Raw genomic sequence first — 19997 nt, 5'->3', positions numbered from 1 at the left:
AGTCACTGCTCTTACCAGTATACGGACCGCAACCTGATCCGCGAAAATCTAGCACGCAAACAATTGAAATCCATCAACCGTGCGGCTACGCGTTAGCAGTAATCGAATTTGGGAAAAAAGACCTGTTAAAGTTTGAGCTTAAAAGAGGACCGAATGTGATGGAAGAGCTAATTAGCTCCCTTGAATCGTTAGCGAGACAAATTTACGTAGAAAAAAGGAAATATTACACTTTCACTGGTATAACAGACCAGGAACGGGAAGATGCTACAATTTGTTGGATATGCGAGAATGATTTTTCCGACAATGATCAAGTGGTACTTGATCATTGCCATTACACCAACAAGTTTCAGGGTTGGGCACACAATGAGTGTAACGTTAATAGAAAAACAACAAATTACATTCCAGTGGTAGCTCATAATTTGTCAAATTATGATTTACACTTTATAATCAAAGCGCTGGCAAAAAGCGATTCGGAAAACACTTTTTCCGTAATACCCGCATCTGAACAAAAATATATATCCTTGACAATCTCAGTCTACATAAAAACGTACACGGACAAAAACGGAAAAATCAAAAAACTCTACAAAAATCTGAGATTCATCGATTCGTATAGGTTCATGCTAGCATCGTTGGCAAAACTTGTCGATAATTTGCCCAACGAAAAGTTTTTTCTGCTGGAGAACTATTTTGAAAAACTCGGCCACTCACCTGAAAAAGTCAGTCTGTTGAAACAGAAAGGGCATTACCCCTACTCATACTTCAACTCATTCGAAAAATTCCGAGAAACTCGCCTTCCCCCACGAGCAATGTGGAAAAATAGTCTAACAGGAGGGGATGTGAGTGTTTCAAGAAGCGAGTACAATCATGCCCTTAAAGTTTTCACCGAACTGAAGTGTGGCTCACTTGGTGATTACCACGACTTGTACTTGACTACAGATGTGCTGTTGCTTGCTTCCGTTTTCGAAGCTTTTCGTGAAGTTTGCTATCAAACATACGGGCTGGATTGCGCCTGTTACTTCACGGCAAGTAACTTTTCCGGGGACGCCTTTCTAAAAGTTTGTAAGCCCGAACTGAAACTCTTAACGGACCGTGAACATCTAGACCTTGTGCAGCGAATGATACGAGGAGGCATGTCGTCGGTTTACGCGCGCCGATTTTACAAAGCAAACAATAAAAACCTCGACGATTTTTCGCCCTCAGAACCATCAAGCTACATCCTCAATATTGATGCAAACAATTTGTACGGGGGGATAATGAAACACTGCCCTTTGCCCTTAAACGATTTTTCAATAGTTGAAAAAAGTCTGGCAGACATACTGCTCACCAGCGAAACCTCAGAGTGGGGTTATATAGTTGAAGTCAATTTAACCATACCCGAAGAGCTTCACGACTTCTTTGCTGATTACCCCCTTGCCCCCTCTCGTGAAGTAGTGGACATCGGTGCAATGAGCAACGAGCAAGTCGACATGTTGGGAAAATTGGGAATCACCACACTGCCAAAAGTGCCAAAGCTTCTACAGACCTTGCATCCTAAAGAAGGTTATGTTTTGCACTACCTTACCCTAAAATTGTACCATGAGCTGGGAATGAAAATAACTCACCTCGGAAAAGTTCTTCAGTTCCGCCAAAGTCACTGGATGGCACCCTTTGTCGACCTCAACACCCGCCTACAAAAAGCCGCGGTAAATAAATTCCAGGAGAACTTCTACAAGCTAATTGTTAATTCAGCTTTCGGTAAGACAATGGAGTCTAAGTTAGGAAGAAAGAAGCTGGAGATTGTAAGGAATGAGAGAGAACTTTTACAAAAAACAGCTCTGAGCACAATGAAAAGCTTTCAAATCATTGACGATCAATTAGCCACAATTAGCTTTTCAGTAACAAAAATATTGTGGGATAAACCTATGATAGTTGGTGCAACCATCCTAGACCTCGCCAAGCGTTTCATGTTTCAGTTTCATTATCGAAAAATGAAACCAAATCTAAACTTGGAACTCCTTTACTCCGACACGGATAGTTTTATTTACGCCATAAAAACTGATGACGTTTACCGAGACTTGGAGAAAATAAAAGCTGATTTCGACTTTTCAAATTACGATAAGGACCATTTCTTGTTCGAGGATACCAACAAGAAAGTTGTGCTGAAGTTCAAAGACGAGACTGGTGGGAAGCCGATCAGAGAATTCATCGCCCTAAAACCGAAACTATATTCGGTCGTCCTTAATGGTAAATAAAATTTAAGCCACCCTTCCACCCCCCATTCCTACCTTTTACAGAACAAAAATACCACCACCAACCTACCTACACCCCTTAATTTGTTGCATTAAACTATGGGCATTTAGCTGATTTAGGCAACATTATACAATGTTGCCTAAACGTTGATTTATCTGACAACATATTCCCTCTTTTTTCCTCTTTTTTAATCATAATTTAGAGTCTTCTGCTCTTTTTTGGTAAAATGAATCAAATTTTGTTCGGTATAAATTGAGTTGCTGAAGTGAAATGAAGCTATCCCCTACGTTGTAGAAAAGAATAATAATTTTGCTTCTGTTTAGAAGGCACTCAAAAATTGAGTGCCAAAGGAATTAAACGGAGTGCACAGAGAGAACTGGTCCACCAAACCTTCAGGGACACATTATTCACTGGAAAAACAATGAGAGTGTACAACTATAATATAGTTTCGAAAGGTCACACCAATATGACAGTGAAACAAAACAAACTTGCATTATCACCATTCGACTCAAAACGTTTTCTACTTTTCGACGGAATTTCGACAGTGCCCTTTGGCCATAAAGCCGCTGAAGAAAATGCTTTTCTAGAAGACATTTACATGGACACCGAGTGGGCCAACTCATACAATGAAACTGATAACAGTTCTCCCGATTTTACACTTCCGGATTGGGGATTTTTACAGCGGCCCTACTCAGAAGCAGAGCTGCAAGAAGAAGAAGAAGCTTCTAGTAGCCGAGTCCGTGAACGTCCCCCTATAAAAAACCCATTTATTTTATCTGAAGCTTCAGAAGAACGACCATCTAAAAAACAACGCAAAGAAAACCAAAACAATAAACATTAAAGTCTGAAACATATATTTTCAGATGATTTTTACTCTTCGTCCTTTTTATACTTCGACTTGTATATGTTTTGGTTTTTACCAATTTACAACTAATAAAATACTCGTATTGAGCTCCATCACTGTTTTAACATAAATAGCTTCAGGCAAATAAACTAGTAGACGCAAACCAAGTGTTAATTCAAACAAATGTGTGAAATCCTTAGGCTTGTTAACAAACTTTAATAGCATGACAAATCTTTGACGAAAAGAAAGAAAGAAAGCCAGGAAATGATATCCACATGAAACTAGGACGAAAAAGAAAAGTTCAGGAATTAGGACGATTAATTTTAATTATCGCGGGAAAAGGGACCGCTTTAAAAGGAATTAGAAGGAATTATTGTATCGCGTCCCGGTTGTTGAGCTCAGCTTAACAAGATCCTAAGGAGGGGGTCTTTTACTTTAGGGGTGGGAACTTGCGATCATTTACAAAATCCTAGGATAGGGGTCCTCCAAAAAATTAAGGACCCCTTTCCTAGGATTTTGCTTTACGTGAGGACCCCCCCCTTAGGAAGGACCCCCCCTTAGGATCCGGGACACGATACAATACTACTGTTACAATTCGATAAAAACCCAATGAGGTTTAGTTTTATTTCTTTCATCCGTAAATAGCGAGATTCCTTAATTTTGAGATCCCTAAAGAAGGTTATGTTTTGCACTACCTTACCCTAAAATTGTACCATGAGCTGGGAATGAAAATAACTCACCTCGGAAAAGTTCTTCAGTTCCGCCAAAGTCACTGGATGGCACCCTTTGTCGACCTCAACACCCGCCTACAAAAAGCCGCGGTAAATAAATTCCAGGAGAACTTCTACAAGCTAATTGTTAATTCAGCTTTCGGTAAGACAATGGAGTCTAAGTTAGGAAGAAAGAAGCTGGAGATTGTAAGGAATGAGAGAGAACTTTTACAAAAAACAGCTCTGAGCACAATGAAAAGCTTTCAAATCATTGACGATCAATTAGCCACAATTAGCTTTTCAGTAACAAAAATATTGTGGGATAAACCTATGATAGTTGGTGCAACCATCCTAGACCTCGCCAAGCGTTTCATGTTTCAGTTTCATTATCGAAAAATGAAACCAAATCTAAACTTGGAACTCCTTTACTCCGACACGGATAGTTTTATTTACGCCATAAAAACTGATGACGTTTACCGAGACTTGGAGAAAATAAAAGCTGATTTCGACTTTTCAAATTACGATAAGGACCATTTCTTGTTCGAGGATACCAACAAGAAAGTTGTGCTGAAGTTCAAAGACGAGACTGGTGGGAAGCCGATCAGAGAATTCATCGCCCTAAAACCGAAACTATATTCGGTCGTCCTTAATGGTAAATAAAATTTAAGCCACCCTTCCACCCCCCATTCCTACCTTTTACAGAACAAAAATACCACCACCAACCTACCTACACCCCTTAATTTGTTGCATTAAACTATGGGCATTTAGCTGATTTAGGCAACATTATACAATGTTGCCTAAACGTTGATTTATCTGACAACATATTCCCTCTTTTTTCCTCTTTTTTAATCATAATTTAGAGTCTTCTGCTCTTTTTTGGTAAAATGAATCAAATTTTGTTCGGTATAAATTGAGTTGCTGAAGTGAAATGAAGCTATCCCCTACGTTGTAGAAAAGAATAATAATTTTGCTTCTGTTTAGAAGGCACTCAAAAATTGAGTGCCAAAGGAATTAAACGGAGTGCACAGAGAGAACTGGTCCACCAAACCTTCAGGGACACATTATTCACTGGAAAAACAATGAGAGTGTACAACTATAATATAGTTTCGAAAGGTCACACCAATATGACCGTGAAACAAAACAAACTTGCATTATCACCATTCGACTCAAAACGTTTTCTACTTTTCGACGGAATTTCGACAGTGCCCTTTGGCCATAAAGCCGCTGAAGAAAATGCTTTTCTAGAAGACATTTACATGGACACCGAGTGGGCCAACTCATACAATGAAACTGATAACAGTTCTCCCGATTTTACACTTCCGGATTGGGGATTTTTACAGCGGCCCTACTCAGAAGCAGAGCTGCAAGAAGAAGAAGAAGCTTCTAGTAGCCGAGTCCGTGAACGTCCCCCTATAAAAAACCCATTTATTTTATCTGAAGCTTCAGAAGAACGACCATCTAAAAAACAACGCAAAGAAAACCAAAACAATAAACATTAAAGTCTGAAACATATATTTTCAGATGATTTTTACTCTTCGTCCTTTTTATACTTCGACTTGTATATGTTTTGGTTTTTACCAATTTACAACTAATAAAATACTCGTATTGAGCTCCATCACTGTTTTAACATAAATAGCTTCAGGCAAATAAACTAGTAGACGCAAACCAAGTGTTAATTCAAACAAATGTGTGAAATCCTTAGGCTTGTTAACAAACTTTAATAGCATGACAAATCTTTGACGAAAAGAAAGAAAGAAAGCCAGGAAATGATATCCACATGAAACTAGGACGAAAAAGAAAAGTTCAGGAATTAGGACGATTAATTTTAATTATCGCGGGAAAAGGGACCGCTTTAAAAGGAATTAGAAGGAATTATTGTATCGCGTCCCGGTTGTTGAGCTCAGCTTAACAAGATCCTAAGGAGGGGGTCTTTTACTTTAGGGGTGGGAACTTGCGATCATTTACAAAATCCTAGGATAGGGGTCCTCCAAAAAATTAAGGACCCCTTTCCTAGGATTTTGCTTTACGTGAGGACCCCCCCCCTTAGGAAGGACCCCCCCCCCCTTAGGATCCGGGACACGATACAATACTACTGTTACAATTCGATAAAAACCCAATGAGGTTTAGTTTTATTTCTTTCATCCGTAAATAGCGAGATTCCTTAATTTTTCTATCGTAAGTGTTGCGAAGCTCTGCTTCGCCTCTGCGTTGAAGTAATTCAATTGAGGTGGGGCTAGAAATGAATGAGTGAAAGAGAAGGCTTTCAATGAAATATTGAAAAATAATATTACACAATTGTGCTTGCGCTATAGGGCTCTGTGGTTTAATTTGCAGTTAAGTTTGCTTGCACTATTTTTTTCAGAAACTGAATCAGGATACGATAAATTCGAATCATTTAGCAAAATATCTTCTACCTGAATGCGAAAAGCAAGAGAGCAGTGACATAGTTTAGTTCGGAAAAATAGTGCGGACTATATTTTTTATGCGTAAGTTTGAACACATTTCAAAAATTTTCACTGACAATAATATTATTTGAATTATTTTTGCTCAAGTTTTCTGAGAAATTTTTGGGCAACTAAGAAAGGAATCACCTTTAAATATTTTGCATTTGGACAGACCTATGACTGCAAGAGAAACTAGAGCACAAATGAAAGGGTTATTATTTTTATCTGCTGACAAAACTTCGAAAACGAAAAACTCGATTTCATTGAAAATAATAAGGGTGTATAATTTTTTGGTTGATAACAATATAATTTCCAAAGACCTTTTTGTATTCTAGGTGGCTTGGAGGGATGCTACTAGAAGGGTTGAATAACCCGTAGAGCATTCCTGATGTAGTGTTTGTAATTTAACTGATATATGAAAATGTATCTAAAATGTTTGTTTTTCTACATCGAAATTCAAACATAGAGGTTAAGTTGTGGTATTCTGCATCTCTAGATGATTCAATGATGCAAGAAATTGTTGAGATGTTAAAAAGCGTGTTCCGACCAGCCGTTAAATCTTTTTTTTAGCAGTTCGTTTTTCTGCTGTCCATGGAAGTGCAAACACTGCTGTCCAGTGGAAGATTGTCAAACACTTTTTGATAGTTTGTTTTCAGAAATCATGCTGCGGAGCCTGTGCAAGGTCCCCCCTAATGTTTCTGCAGTTCGATCATGCGGTAAGTTAGATTATATAAACATGTTTTATTTAAAGACAATGTGCATCTGAACATAAAGACACCCATTTGTTGTTTCAGGCGTTGACCGTGTTTTAGCTTCAGTTGTTAGTGGTCCCAAAACAAAGAGGGTGCTTGCAGAGTTATCCACTTTAACACCAAATAGTAGCAGTAAATCAAGTGAGAATTTCCGAGATTTGTCGATTTTTTCAGAAAGTTGAATAGATTTTTCAGACATTAAGGTAAAACCACCAGAAAATGCTTTTTGCAGTTCTTTCGTGTTCTCGGATAGTTATTTCACAGGATCAGTTTTTTTAGTATTCTTATTTTTTAAAGGTTATTTTATCAAGGGTGTGATAATATCTCCTGGATGTTGTAAAAGTGTGTCAAAGAGAATAAAGATGGCCGATCACTGAGTAGTATACTAGGCTTCCTTCCAATCAGACCATTGAAAGGAGTTTCGAAGAGTGATAATTTAAGACCAAAGAGACATGATCGCCGATTTCTGTGTGGCCTGAAAGTAGCATGGCTAAACCATTATAAAAGCTCAGGATGTAGCGACAACATTTTTTTTGAAGAAAAAATGACGAATCTGAAGCTCGTTTCCACCTTGGAAGGGTGGTCGAAGAAATAACTCAAGTCTACTAATCAGTGTTCAGTTATCTCAACGCATAGTACTCTCTGTGGTTCATTTCATTTCTCCAAGATGATAATTAATTCATTTGTTACTATAATTTAGTTGAATGTTTAGTCCTCAGTAGAACGTCTCCAATGGGCTCAATGCAGTCGTCCCGTAATAGAAAGGAGTTGGCCTCCATGTCCTCCTCTGCCTCCGCGTGTGCAGTGCATACAGTGCCTGGTAGCGTGAGTGGACCTGAACTGATGAAGACATCGACCATGACTGTGAACTTAATAGACGGAGTGGCTGTGGTGTCTCTAGATGTACCCGACAATAAGGTACAGAAAATAGTAATGATGATTTAAATAAAAATAATAATAATAATAATAAATTGTTTTCAGGCTTACCAAAATTATATATGATTTTATATATTTTAATACCTTGGCACTGCTATGTTTTTGTGATATTTATGAATTGCTTGACAAGTATAATGATTGTGACTTTAGATGAATGTTTTAAACGAAGCGGTGATTGATGAGATGCCGAAAGTGCTGGATCTGATCGAGGACCACAGTGAAGTGAAGGGTGCTCTTCTGATCTCCAGCAAGAAGGGCTCATTCATCGCCGGTGCTGATATCAAGATGCTGGACAGATGTGCGAATGCAGAGGAAGCACAGACCATAGCTACACATGGACAGGTGAGTTGCAAGAAATCTGTTTCTTTTAAACAGATGACATTTCTCAAGTTTATAGATGATTAAACTGGTGTGTGTATCAATTCCGAAGAAGTGTTGAAATCCAGTCTTTCTGGAAGTAGAATAATCGCGATACATCAAATTTTTTAAATCAATATAGGGGAACCCTGATCGATAAGTTATTTTTGAGCTGTAATAATCTGATCATTTTTTTATATCACATGGTTGGTCAAAGTCAAGTATCATTTACAGAAAAAAATGATTGAAAGACAGATTTGCATGAACGCATGATTTTGTTTCTCTAGAACTTAAACAACAGAATAGAGAACTGTAGGAAGCCAGTTGTGGCAGCGATAGCTGGTCCCTGTCTGGGAGGAGGTCTGGAAGTAGCTCTGGCCTGTCACTACAGAATTGCACTGGATGATCCCAAGACTGCTCTAGGAGTTCCCGAGGTAAATATTTGTTCGCTAGTGAGGTTGAATTGTTGAGGCTAAAGAATGAACAACTCATTAAGTTTTTCGCCTCGTGGATAAACACTCTAAATTTCATTCTTATAAACACCCCTGCTAATGATTATTTATCTCAATTCTACAAATCATCCCATAATTCTAAAACTTAAATATAAATTTAAACAAAATAGCTGATTTTTGCAATGAGTCGTAATTTGTCTCAGGAATGGAAAATGAGTCATTTTGCATTTGAAATAGGTAATGTTGGGGTTGCTTCCCGGAGCAGGTGGCACATACAGAATTCCCCGAATCCCCGACATGACCCTGGACAAAGCACTGGACCTCATCATGACTGGCAAGCAGCTGAACGCAACCAAGGCCAAGAAGATGAAGCTTGTGGACGCCCTGGTTGACCCCTTGGGTCCTGGAACTTTAGACTCTGGTCTCAATACAATGGAGTATTTGAAGACAACAGGCATCAAGACTGTGCTTGGACTAGTCAAGGGATCAATTCAGGTAAAATGGACGATTTTATGGCATGGTTTGATTACAGAAGCGCTTTCAAGTGCACCAACGCCTATCCCATTTCAATGACGATAGATTTTTTTTGGCACTTGCTTGTCTCTTATCTTTTTTCTTGAAGCACATTTATATTTTTAAAAAAAACTGATTGAAAACGGTCGGAATATATGTCGACTAATAACATGCCGAAAATCTCTAAAAATGGAGGGCAAATCTGAAATAACCGCAATTATTTCAAGATTCTTTTACTAATAGGTTTCGTTGTTTAGGTCACGCCATTAGATGGGAAGAAAAGCAGCATGACGAACAAATTAATGTCTAGTGGGACGGCGATTGATTATATCAAGAAGAAAGCAACCGAAAAGATTAGCAAGCCGCCGCTGAATAATTACCCAGCGCCTTTTAAAATTCTAGAAGTTAGTGAGACTTCTTGTTTTTTTTTGTGTCTTGATTCCTATTACGCTATTCGCTGTCGTGATTCCAAGCGAAAACAATACGAATGAACTTGATTGCCTCAATTTTGAACGCTTTATGATGAAAAGTTTTTTTGTATTAATTTTTTTTTTAATTGTCGCTGCAATTAGTTATACAGGTTGATTTTTTAAGATCTAATCCTGGGACGACAAAGGTCCGGATCTCGAATCCGGCAAGCATCTGTTTCTTTTTGTTGACTTGAAATATTCGGTTACATGACAAAATATCCCTTACCTTAAGAGCCCAAACGAGAAGATCCCAGTCAATAAGATACCATTCCAAAAGATACCTCGTTCTAAAATCGCCCACGACATAAGATACCATAATAAAATAACACAGAACCTGAGAATTGAAAATAAAGCGGTTAATCGATCAATGCAAAATCAAAGCGTCGGTTAAAATCAAAGAAACGGCAAAATTTTTGCTGCACAAATTTTGAACATAAATGACCTTGCTAATCACTTGGCCTTTAAAATAACTCAAACTTCAAAACAGCTTAGACTTCAATTGAACTTGAAAAGGATTTCAAAATAATCAAAACCAACTTTGCCAAAATTGGCCTGATTTTCCAGACAACTCAAGTCGGTACAAAATTGAGTTTTTGCAAAATTCTAAAGCTTTGAAAAGATTTTCATTACGAATCACTTGCCATTCTATTTGATAAAAAATATCAATTCTCAATTTTGATCAACTTTTTTTCGCTAGGCGCAATACTCAAACGGCCGTCAGGCCCCCACCCCCAACATAGCGTCCCGTAAATAAGAGCAATTGCTCTGGGATCAAATTGCTAGAGACAGCATTTTCGAATGCGAGTCGTAGTATTGCGTTTCGGCGTTCTCCGGGAGGGTGCAAGGAGACGTCTATAAAAAAGTTGATCAAACAATTTTAAATTTAGGAAAAATCAGGCAAAAACTAAAACAAAATTTAATAGGTTAAATGGGCAAGTGAACGGATATAAGACAATAAGTTAGAGTCTGTGTATGAACTTGTTATCTGTTGAACTTTTCATTCAGATCACGGTACTTCTTCCGGGATAAGTTGATAGTGCCGCTAGATGCCTTCAAAATGTTGAACTTTTGATTGTAGTAATCCAGTTGAATTTTTTCGAGAAACGTATATATTGAAGGATGGTTGCTTCCATAGAGAAATAGGAAAAAGTGTTTTTCGGCCAATCAAATCCCCTCTAATGTACGTTTTTTGGAAATAAGCAGTGAGCTCGTCTAATTTTTCGAGATCGTTTTGTGAAATATCCAGTTTGGTTGCCACACTGCATATTTCCTCAATGACTAGGTCGAACCCGATTTCCAATTGACTCCGGCACAAAACTAAGCGCAGGAATCATATTCAGCGCTAAGACTAGCTCGCTGTTTGATTCGTAAGTCTTTTTAAGGCCCAATTCGGATATTTTTTGCATAAAGCTCTGACAGAGGTGAAAATAGCATCCCTGAATGTCAGTTTCGTAATGAGAGGTAAAAGCACTCAGCGCCGCAATTTCAAAGTCGATCAAATTTTTTTCCGGGGTTACGTCACCGATAAGCGATTTAAGTGCGGTTAGGAATTTGTTATAGGTTGATAAGCGCTTATTGCTGAGCAGAGCGTAGACGCAATGTGGATAAAACCCGCCAATCTGGATGTGTACAGTGCACAGCTGGTAAAATTGACTGGGGCGAATTTTAAAAGTACCGTCTACAAGCCAGGTTTTGTTGTACAATTTAAGTGCATTGAGGTTCTCAATGTTGCCAAAAATTATTATGCGTTCCGTATCTTTTTTTCCGCTTTCAAAAAGACAAAATTGCCTAAAACGATCGGATATTTCGAAATGACAGTCATCTGTGGCAATAGTGGGCAGGGATGTCGTTTGTTTACTTCTGTTTAAAATTCGCCTTAGCGCCGACCGGGGGGCAAAGACAGTTGGGTTGCTTTTTCGTCCTGCACCAATTGCAAACTAGCTGCGATTATCTGGCTGTTTACTGGATTTAATTGATTCCTAACTGTCTCCTTCATTTGTTGAACTAGTTGCCGAGCTTCTGGGCGTCCTGCGTTGAGCTCATGGCTATGCTTGTTGCTCTGTGAGATTATATCGATCTTCATTTGCTGCAGAGACGTCTATAAAAAAGTTAATCAAACAATTTTAAATATTGGAAAAATTAGGCAAAAACTAAAAAAAAAATTTAATAGGTTAAATGGGCAAGTGAACGGATAAAGGACAATAAGTTAGAGTCTGTGTATGAACTTGTTATCTGTTGAACTTTTTCATTCAGATCACGGTACTTCCGGGATAAGTTGATAGTGCCGCTAGATGCCTTCAAAATGTTGAACTTTTGATTGTAGGAATCCAGTCGAATTTTTTCGAGAAACGTATATATTGAAGGACGGTTGCTTCCATAGAGAAATAGCAAAAAAGTGTTTTTCGGCCAATCAAATCCCCTCTAATGTACGTTTTTTGGAAATAAGCAGTTAGCTCGTCTAATTTTTCGAGATCGTTTTGTGAAATATCCAGTTTGGTTGCCACACTGCATATTTCCTCAATGACTAGGTCGAACCCGATTTCCAATTGACTCCGGCACAAAACTAAGCGCAGGAATCATATTCAGCGCTAAGACTAGCTCGCTGTTTGATTCGTAAGTCTTTTTAAGGCCCAATTCGGATATTTTTTGCATAAAGCTCTGACAGAGGTGAAAATAGCATCCCTGAATGTCAGTTTCGTAATGAGAGGTAAAAGCACTCAGCGCCGCAATTTCAAAGTCGATCAAATTTTTTTCCGGGGTTACGTCACCGATAAGCGATTTAAGTGCGGTTAGGAATTTGTTATAGGTTGATAAGCGCTTATTGCTGAGCAGAGCGTAGACGCAATGTGGATAAAACCCGCCAATCTGGATGTGTACAGTGCACAGCTGGTAAAATTGACTGGGGCGAATTTTAAAAGTACCGTCTACAAGCCAGGTTTTGTTGTACAATTTAAGTGCATTGAGGTTCTCAATGTTGCCAAAAATTATTATGCGTTCCGTATCTTTTTTTCCGCTTTCAAAAAGACAAAATTGCCTAAAACGATCGGATATTTCGAAATGACAGTCATCTGTGGCAAAAGTGGGCAGGGATGTCGTTTGTTTACTTCTGTTTAAAGTTCGCCTTAGCGCCGACCGGGGGGCAAAGACAGTTGGGTTGCTTTTTCGTCCTGCACCAAGTGCAAACTAGCTGCGATTATCTGGCTGTTCACTGGATTTAATTGATTCCTAACTGTCTCCTTCATTTGTTGAACTAGTTGCCGAGCTTCTGGGCGTCCTGCGTTGAGCTCATGACTCTGCTCGTTGCTCTGTGAGATTATATCGATCTCCATTTGCTGCAGAGACGTCTATAAAAAAGTTAATCAAACAATTTTAAATATTGGAAAAATTAGGCAAAAACTAAAAAAAAAACTTAATAGGTTAAATGGGCAAGTGAACGGATATAAGACAATAAGTTAGAGTCTGTGTAAGAACTTGTTATCTGTTGAACTTTTTCATTCAAATCACGGTACTTCTTCCGGGATAAGTTGATAGTGCCGCTAGTTGCCTTCAAAATGTTGAACTTTTGATTGCAGTAATCCAGTTGAATTTTTCCGAGAAACGTATATATTGAAGGATGGTTGCTTCCATAGAGAAATAGGAAAAAGTGTTTTTCGGCCAATCAAATCCTCTCTAATGTACGTTTTTTGGAAATAAGCAGTGAGCTCGTCTAATTTTTCGAGATCGTTTTGTGAAATATCCAGTTTGGATGCCACACTGCATATTTCCTCAATGACTAGGTCGAACCCGATTTCCAATTGACTCCGGCACAAAACTAAGCGCAGGAATCATATTCAGCGCTAAGACTAGCTCGCTGTTTGATTCGTAAGTCTTTTTAAGGCCCAATTCGGATATTTTTTGCATAAAGCTCTGACAGAGGTGAAAATAGCATCCCTGAATGTCAGTTTCGTAATGAGGGTAAAAGCACTCAGCGCCGCAATTTCAAAGTCGATCAAATTTTTTTCCGGGGTTACGTCACCGATAAGCGATTTAAGTGCGGTTAGGAATTTGTTATAGGTTGATAAGCGCTTATTGCTGAGCAGAGCGTAGACGCAATGTGGATAAAACCCGCCAATCTGGATGTGTACAGTGCACAGCTGGTAAAATTGACTGGGGCAAATTTTAAAAGTACCGTCTACAAGCCAGGTTTTGTTGTACAATTTAAGTGCATTGAGGTTCTCAATGTTGCCAAAAATTATTATGCGTTCCGTATCTTTTTTTCCGCTTTCAAAAAGACAAAATTGCCTAAAACGATCGGATATTTCGAAATGACAGTCATCTGTGGCAATAGTGGGCAGGGATGTCGTTTGTTTACTTCTGTTTAAAGTTCGCCTTAGCGCCGACCGGGGGGCAAAGACAGTTGGGTTGCTTTTTCGTCCTGCACCAATTGCAAACTAGCTGCGATTATCTGGCTGTTTACTGGATTTAATTGATTCCTAACTGTCTCCTTCATTTGTTGAACTAGTTGCCGAGCTTCTGGGCGTCCTGCGTTGAGCTCATGGCTATGCTCGTTGCTCTGTGAGATTATATCGATCTCCATTTGCTGCAGAGACGTCTATAAAAAAGTTAATCAAACAATTTTAAATATTGGAAAAATTAGGCAAAAACTAAAAAAAAAATTAAATAGGTTAAATGGGCAAGTGAACGGATAAAGGACAATAAGTTAGAGTCTGTGTATGAACTTGTTATCTTTTGAACTTTTTCATTCAGATCACGGTACTTCTTCCGGGATAAGTTGATAGTGCCGCTAGATGCCTTCAAAATGTTGAACTTTTGATTGTAGTAATCCAGTTGAATTTTTTCGAGAAACGTATATATTGAAGGATGGTTGCTTCCATAGAGAAAAAGGAAAAAGTGTTTTTCGGTCAATCAAATCCTCTCTAATGTACGTTTTTTGGAAATAAGCAGTGAGCTCGTCTAATTTTTCGAGATCGTTTTGTGAAATATCCAGTTTGGTTGCCACACTGCATATTTCCTCAATGACTAGGTCGAACCCGATTTCCAATTGACTCCGGCACAAAACTAAGCGCCGGAATCATATTCAGCGCTAAGACTAGCTCGCTGTTTGATTCGTAAGTCTTTTTAAGGCCCAATTCGGATATTTTTTGCATAAAGCTCTGACAGAGGTGAAAATAGCATCCCTGAATGTCAGTTTCGTAATGAGAGGTAAAAGCACTCAGCGCCGCAATTTCAAAGTCGATCAATTTGTTTTCCGGGGTTACGTCACCGATAAGCGATTTAAGTGCGGTTAGGAATTTGTTATAGGTTGATAAGCGCTTATTGCTGAGCAGAGCGTAGACGCAATGTGGATAAAACCCGCCAATCTGGATGTGTACAGTGCACAGCTGGTAAAATTGACTGGGGCAAATTTTAAAAGTACCGTCTACAAGCCAGGTTTTGTTGTACAAATTAAGTGCATTGAGGTTCTCAATGTTGCCAAAAATTATTATGCGTTCCGTATCTTTTTTTCCGCTTTCAAAAAGACAAAATTGCCTAAAACGATCGGATATTTCGAAATGACAGTCAGCTGTGGCAATAGTGGGCAGGGATATCGTTTGTTTACTTCTGTTTAAAGTTCGCCTTAGCGCCGACCGGGGGGCAAAGATAGTTGGGTTGCTTTTTCGTCCTGCACCAATTGCAAACGAGCTGCGATTATCTGGCTGTTTACTGGATTTAATTGATTCCTAACTGTCTCCTCCATTTGTTGAACTAGTTGCCGAGCTTCTGGGCGTCCTGCGTTGAGCTCATGACTATGCTCGTTGCTCTGTGAGATTATATCGATCTCCATTTGCTGCAGAGACGTCTATAAAAAAGTTAATCAAACAATTTTAAATATTGGAAAAATTAGGCAAAAACTAAAACAAAATTTAATAGGTTAAATGGGCAAGTGAACGGATATAAGACAATAAGTTAGAGTATGTGTATGAACTTGTTATCTGTTGAACTTTTTCATTCAGATCACAGTACTTTTTCCGGGATAAGTTGATAGTGCCGCTAGATGCCTTCAAAATGTTGAACTTTTGATTGTAGGAATCCAGTCGAACTTTTTCGAGAAACGTATATATTGAAGGACGGTTGCTTCCATAGAGAAATAGCAAAAAAGTGTTTTTCGGCCAATCAAATCCCCTCTAATGTACGTTTTTTGGAAATAAGCAGTGAGCTCGTCTAATTTTTCGAGATCGTTTTGTGAAATGTCCAGTTTGGTTGCCACACTGCATATTTCCTCAATGACTAGGTCGAACCCGATTTCCAATTGACTCCGGCACAAAACTAAGCACAGGAATCATATTCAGTGCTAAGACTAGCTCGCTGTTTGATTAGTAAGTCTTTTTAAGGCCCAATTTGGATATTTTTCGCATAAAGCTCTGACAGAGGTGAAAATAGCATCCCTTAATGTCAGTTTCGTAATGAGAGGTAAAAGCACTCAGCGCCGCAATTTCAAAGTCGATCAAAATTCTTTCCGGTGTTACGTCACCGATAAGCGACTTAAGTGCGGCTAGGAATTTGTTATAGGTTGATAAGCGCTTATTGCTGAGCAGAGCGTAGACGCAAGGTGGATAAAACCCGCCAATCTGGATGTGTACAGTGCACAGCTGGTAAAACTGACTGGGGCAAATTTTAAAAGTACCGTCTACAAGCCAGGTTTTGTTGTACAATTTAAGTGCATTGAGGTTCTCAATGTCGCCAAAAATTATTATGCGTTCCGTATCTTTTTTCCGCTATCAAAAAGACAAAATTGCTTAAAACGATCGGGTATTTCGAAATGACGGTCATCTGTGGCAATAGTGGGCAGGGATGTCGTTTGTTTACTTCTGTTTAAAGTTCGACTTAGCGCCGACCGGGGAGCAAAGACAGTTGGGTTGCTTTTTCGTCCTGCACCAATTGCAAACTAGCTGCGATTATCTGGCTGTTTACTGGATTTAATTGATTCCTAACTGTCTCCTTCATTTGTTGAACTAGTTACCGAGCTTCTGAGCGGCCTGCGTTAAGCTCATGACTATGCTCGTTGCTCTGTGAGATTATATCGATCTCCATTTGCTGCAGCGCCAGTGTGTCCTTGTCTTCGCATCGCGTTTCTTTTGAAATTGTTGGCCATCAAGAATAATCATTGTTTGGCCTTTTGTGAGGTTCCCCAAGTAAAAGAATTCATTTTTGACTTATCAATGAGTTAAAGAGGGAGATAATGAATGCAGAGTGTATAAATTTTCAATTGAGTTGTTCTAATTCAATGCCATATTAACCCTAATTTAAACACATGTTGGCTCCATGTTAATCCCAACAATGAGTCCAGTTTTAATTTAGTTATCTTAAATTTGCTTTGTTTTTTAATAGCGCGAACCTAATTGATAGCATTACTCTAGATTTATTTCTGCTTACACTTTAATCATGATTTTGTTCATAATTCATGGGATCTTTTCAATTGGCAAATTTTAAAAGTACCGTCTACAAGCCAGGTTTTGTTGTACAAATTAAGTGCATTGAGGTTCTCAATGTTGCCAAAAATTATTATGCGTTCCGTATCTTTTTTTCCGCTTTCAAAAAGACAAAATTGCCTAAAACGATCGGATATTTCGAAATGACAGTCATCTGTGGCAATAGTGGGCAGGGATATCGTTTGTTTACTTCTGTTTAAAGTTCGCCTTAGCGCCGACCGGGGGGCAAAGATAGTTGGGTTGCTTTTTCGTCCTGCACCAATTGCAAACGAGCTGCGATTATCTGGCTGTTTACTGGATTTAATTGATTCCTAACTGTCTCCTTCATTTGTTGAACTAGTTGCCGAGCTTCTGGGCGTCCTGCGTTGAGCTCATGACTATGCTCGTCGCTCTGTGAGATTATATCGATCTCCATTTGCTGCAGAGACGTCTATAAAAAAGTTGATCAAACAATTTTAAATATTGGAAAAATTAGGCAAAAACTAAAACAAAATTTAATAGGTTAAATGGACAAGTGAACGGATATAAGACAATAAGTTAGAGTATGTGTATGAACTTGTTATCTGTTGAACTTTTTCATTCAGATCACGGTACTTCTTCCGGGATAAGTTGATAGTGCCGCTAGATGCCTTCAAAATGTTGAACTTTTGATTGTAGGAATCCAGTCGAATTTTTTCGAGAAACGTATATATTGAAGGACGGTTGCTTCCATAGAGAAATAGCAAAAAAGTGTTTTTCGGCCAATCAAATCCCCTCTAATGTACGTTTTTTGGAAATAAGCAGTGAGCTCGTCTAATTTTTCGAGATCGTTTTGTGAAATGTCCAGTTGCAAACTAGCTGCGATTATCTGGCTGTTTACTGGATTTAATTGATTCCTAACTGTCTCCTTCATTTGTTGAACTAGTTACCGAGCTTCTGAGCGGCCTGCGTTAAGCTCATGACTATGCTCGTTGCTCTGTGAGATTATATCGATCTCCATTTGCTGCAGCGCCAGTGTGTCGTTGTCTTCGCATCGCGTTTCTTTTGAAATTGTTGGCCATCAAGAATAATCATTGTTTGGCCTTTTGTGAGGTTCCCCAAGTAAAAGAATTCATTTTTGACTTATCAATGAGTTAAAGAGGGAGATAATGAATGCAGAGTGTATAAATTTTCAATTGAGTTGTTCTAATTCAATGCCATATTAACCCTAATTTAAACACATGTTGGCTCCATGTTAATCCCAACAATGAGTCCAGTTTTAATTTAGTTATCTTAAATTTGCTTTGTTTTTTAATAGCGCGAACCTAATTGATAGCATTACTCTAGATTTATTTCTGCTTACACTTTAATCATGATTTTTGTTCATAATTCATGGGATCTTTTCAATTGGCATGGGATTTTATGGTATGGGCGATTTTTATACAAGGGATCTTTTGGTACGGTATCTTTTGTCATGGGAGCTTTTGGTATGGTATCTTTTGTCCTGACACCGAAATATTCAGCTTGAAAAAATAGTTATCGACCTGTCGTTTAAATTGTATTCTTGTAATTTTGTAAACGTATAATTTCCCTGATTTTGTATTACTTCATTTTATTTTCTTTTTTTTTCCACTTGAAAGGTTTATTTGGTTTAAATGGCTTCTGCTTAGATTATATCGACATATTCGCCAAATTTTGCGTTGTTGGAAATAAAAAAATTGGATTTTTATCATTTTGTTTCCCGAGGGGTGAATAGGTCTGACAACAATTTTGGGAAGCCTTCACGTGGCGGCAGGTGTGGATCCTTGCAGAAGGATCTCAAATTTCCCATACCAAAGAGTGTTTGGCCAAAACACATGGAAACCAGTGCGGGTTTTTGCTGAAGCACCATAGTGACCCCGATCTATGGTGGCTTCTAATTCTGGCAGGGGATATCGAGCTGAATCCGGGGCCGGTGAAATGGCCTTGTGGATACTGTGGTGAGGCGGTTAGTAGCAGAGTCTGGTCTATCTACTGTGTTGATTGCAAGAATTGGATACATCAGCGCTGCGCAGGGATGTCGACCCAAGAGATCAGGGCACATCAGAATTTCAGGTGGCATTGTGGGTGTGTTACAGTTCCCACTGTCCCTGTTGCTCCAGTTGCAGTTCTGCAGCCAGCCACCCAAACTCGGAGACCAAAAGTGACGACTCCAGTGCCCAGATGTTTGAAGATTTTGCAGCTGAACATCGATGGTTGGAGAGGTAAGGTCACTAGTCTCAACGAGTTTCTCGACGAGAAGAAAATTGATGTTGCGTTGTTGCAAGAGACGAAGCTGATGAGTTCTACTGCTGACCCTAGTGCTAATGGGTGGAAAGTCCATAGAGCAGAACGCACGGTTCATCTGGTGCAGAATGAGCAACCTCAAGGAGGTTTGGCGGTGCTCGTCAGACCTGGAGTCCAGTCACGCAGGTTAGAAAGTTTGAATCTTCCGACAGGAGCTGCTTTGGAGTCGTTGGGAGTTTCAGTGGAGACCAAGCATGGCTGGATGAATCTCTGGAATATGTACCGTCTTCCTGCTACTGGTGGTGCAGACGTGAGAGATGCTGCGTTGTATTTGAACCATTGGCCTAGAGAGAAGAGTTCTGTTATCTGTGCGGATGTTAATGCGCATGGTTCATGGGATGCGAACAGAGATTCCGATCAGTTGGGAGAAGAAATTGACGACTGGTTGATTGACAACAGTATGGCGCATGTGAATAGTGGCATTCCTACACGTGTTCGGCAGCTGGGTCACGCGATGGTGGAAACAGCACCCGACATCACCATTGTGCACAGTTCTGTGGCGAGTAGTTGTTCTTGGGATGTGCTGGAGACCATTGGT

General features: G+C 39.1%; 1 protein-coding gene across 1 annotated transcript in view; it reads left to right on the top strand.

Annotated features, from left to right (window-relative positions):
• The window catches only part of LOC134846374 (trifunctional enzyme subunit alpha, mitochondrial-like), a 91907-nt gene that overhangs the window by 58051 nt on the left and 13859 nt on the right, over positions 1-19997 (top strand). The window contains exons 2-8 of the mRNA XM_063863694.1: positions 6882-6943; positions 7022-7120; positions 7692-7897; positions 8066-8257; positions 8560-8706; positions 8962-9219; positions 9495-9641. Of these exons, the coding sequence (XP_063719764.1) occupies positions 6889-6943; positions 7022-7120; positions 7692-7897; positions 8066-8257; positions 8560-8706; positions 8962-9219; positions 9495-9641 (1104 nt within the window). The 5' untranslated portion in view covers positions 6882-6888. The remainder of the gene's footprint in view (positions 1-6881; positions 6944-7021; positions 7121-7691; positions 7898-8065; positions 8258-8559; positions 8707-8961; positions 9220-9494; positions 9642-19997) is intronic.

This window comes from Symsagittifera roscoffensis, chromosome 5, assembly GCF_963678635.1.
Source record: "Symsagittifera roscoffensis chromosome 5, txSymRosc1.1, whole genome shotgun sequence".
In the NCBI taxonomy this organism is placed as follows: domain Eukaryota; kingdom Metazoa; phylum Xenacoelomorpha; order Acoela; family Convolutidae; genus Symsagittifera; species Symsagittifera roscoffensis.
Note: the sequence above shows the minus strand (reverse complement) of the source record. Positions and strands in the feature narration are given on the sequence as shown.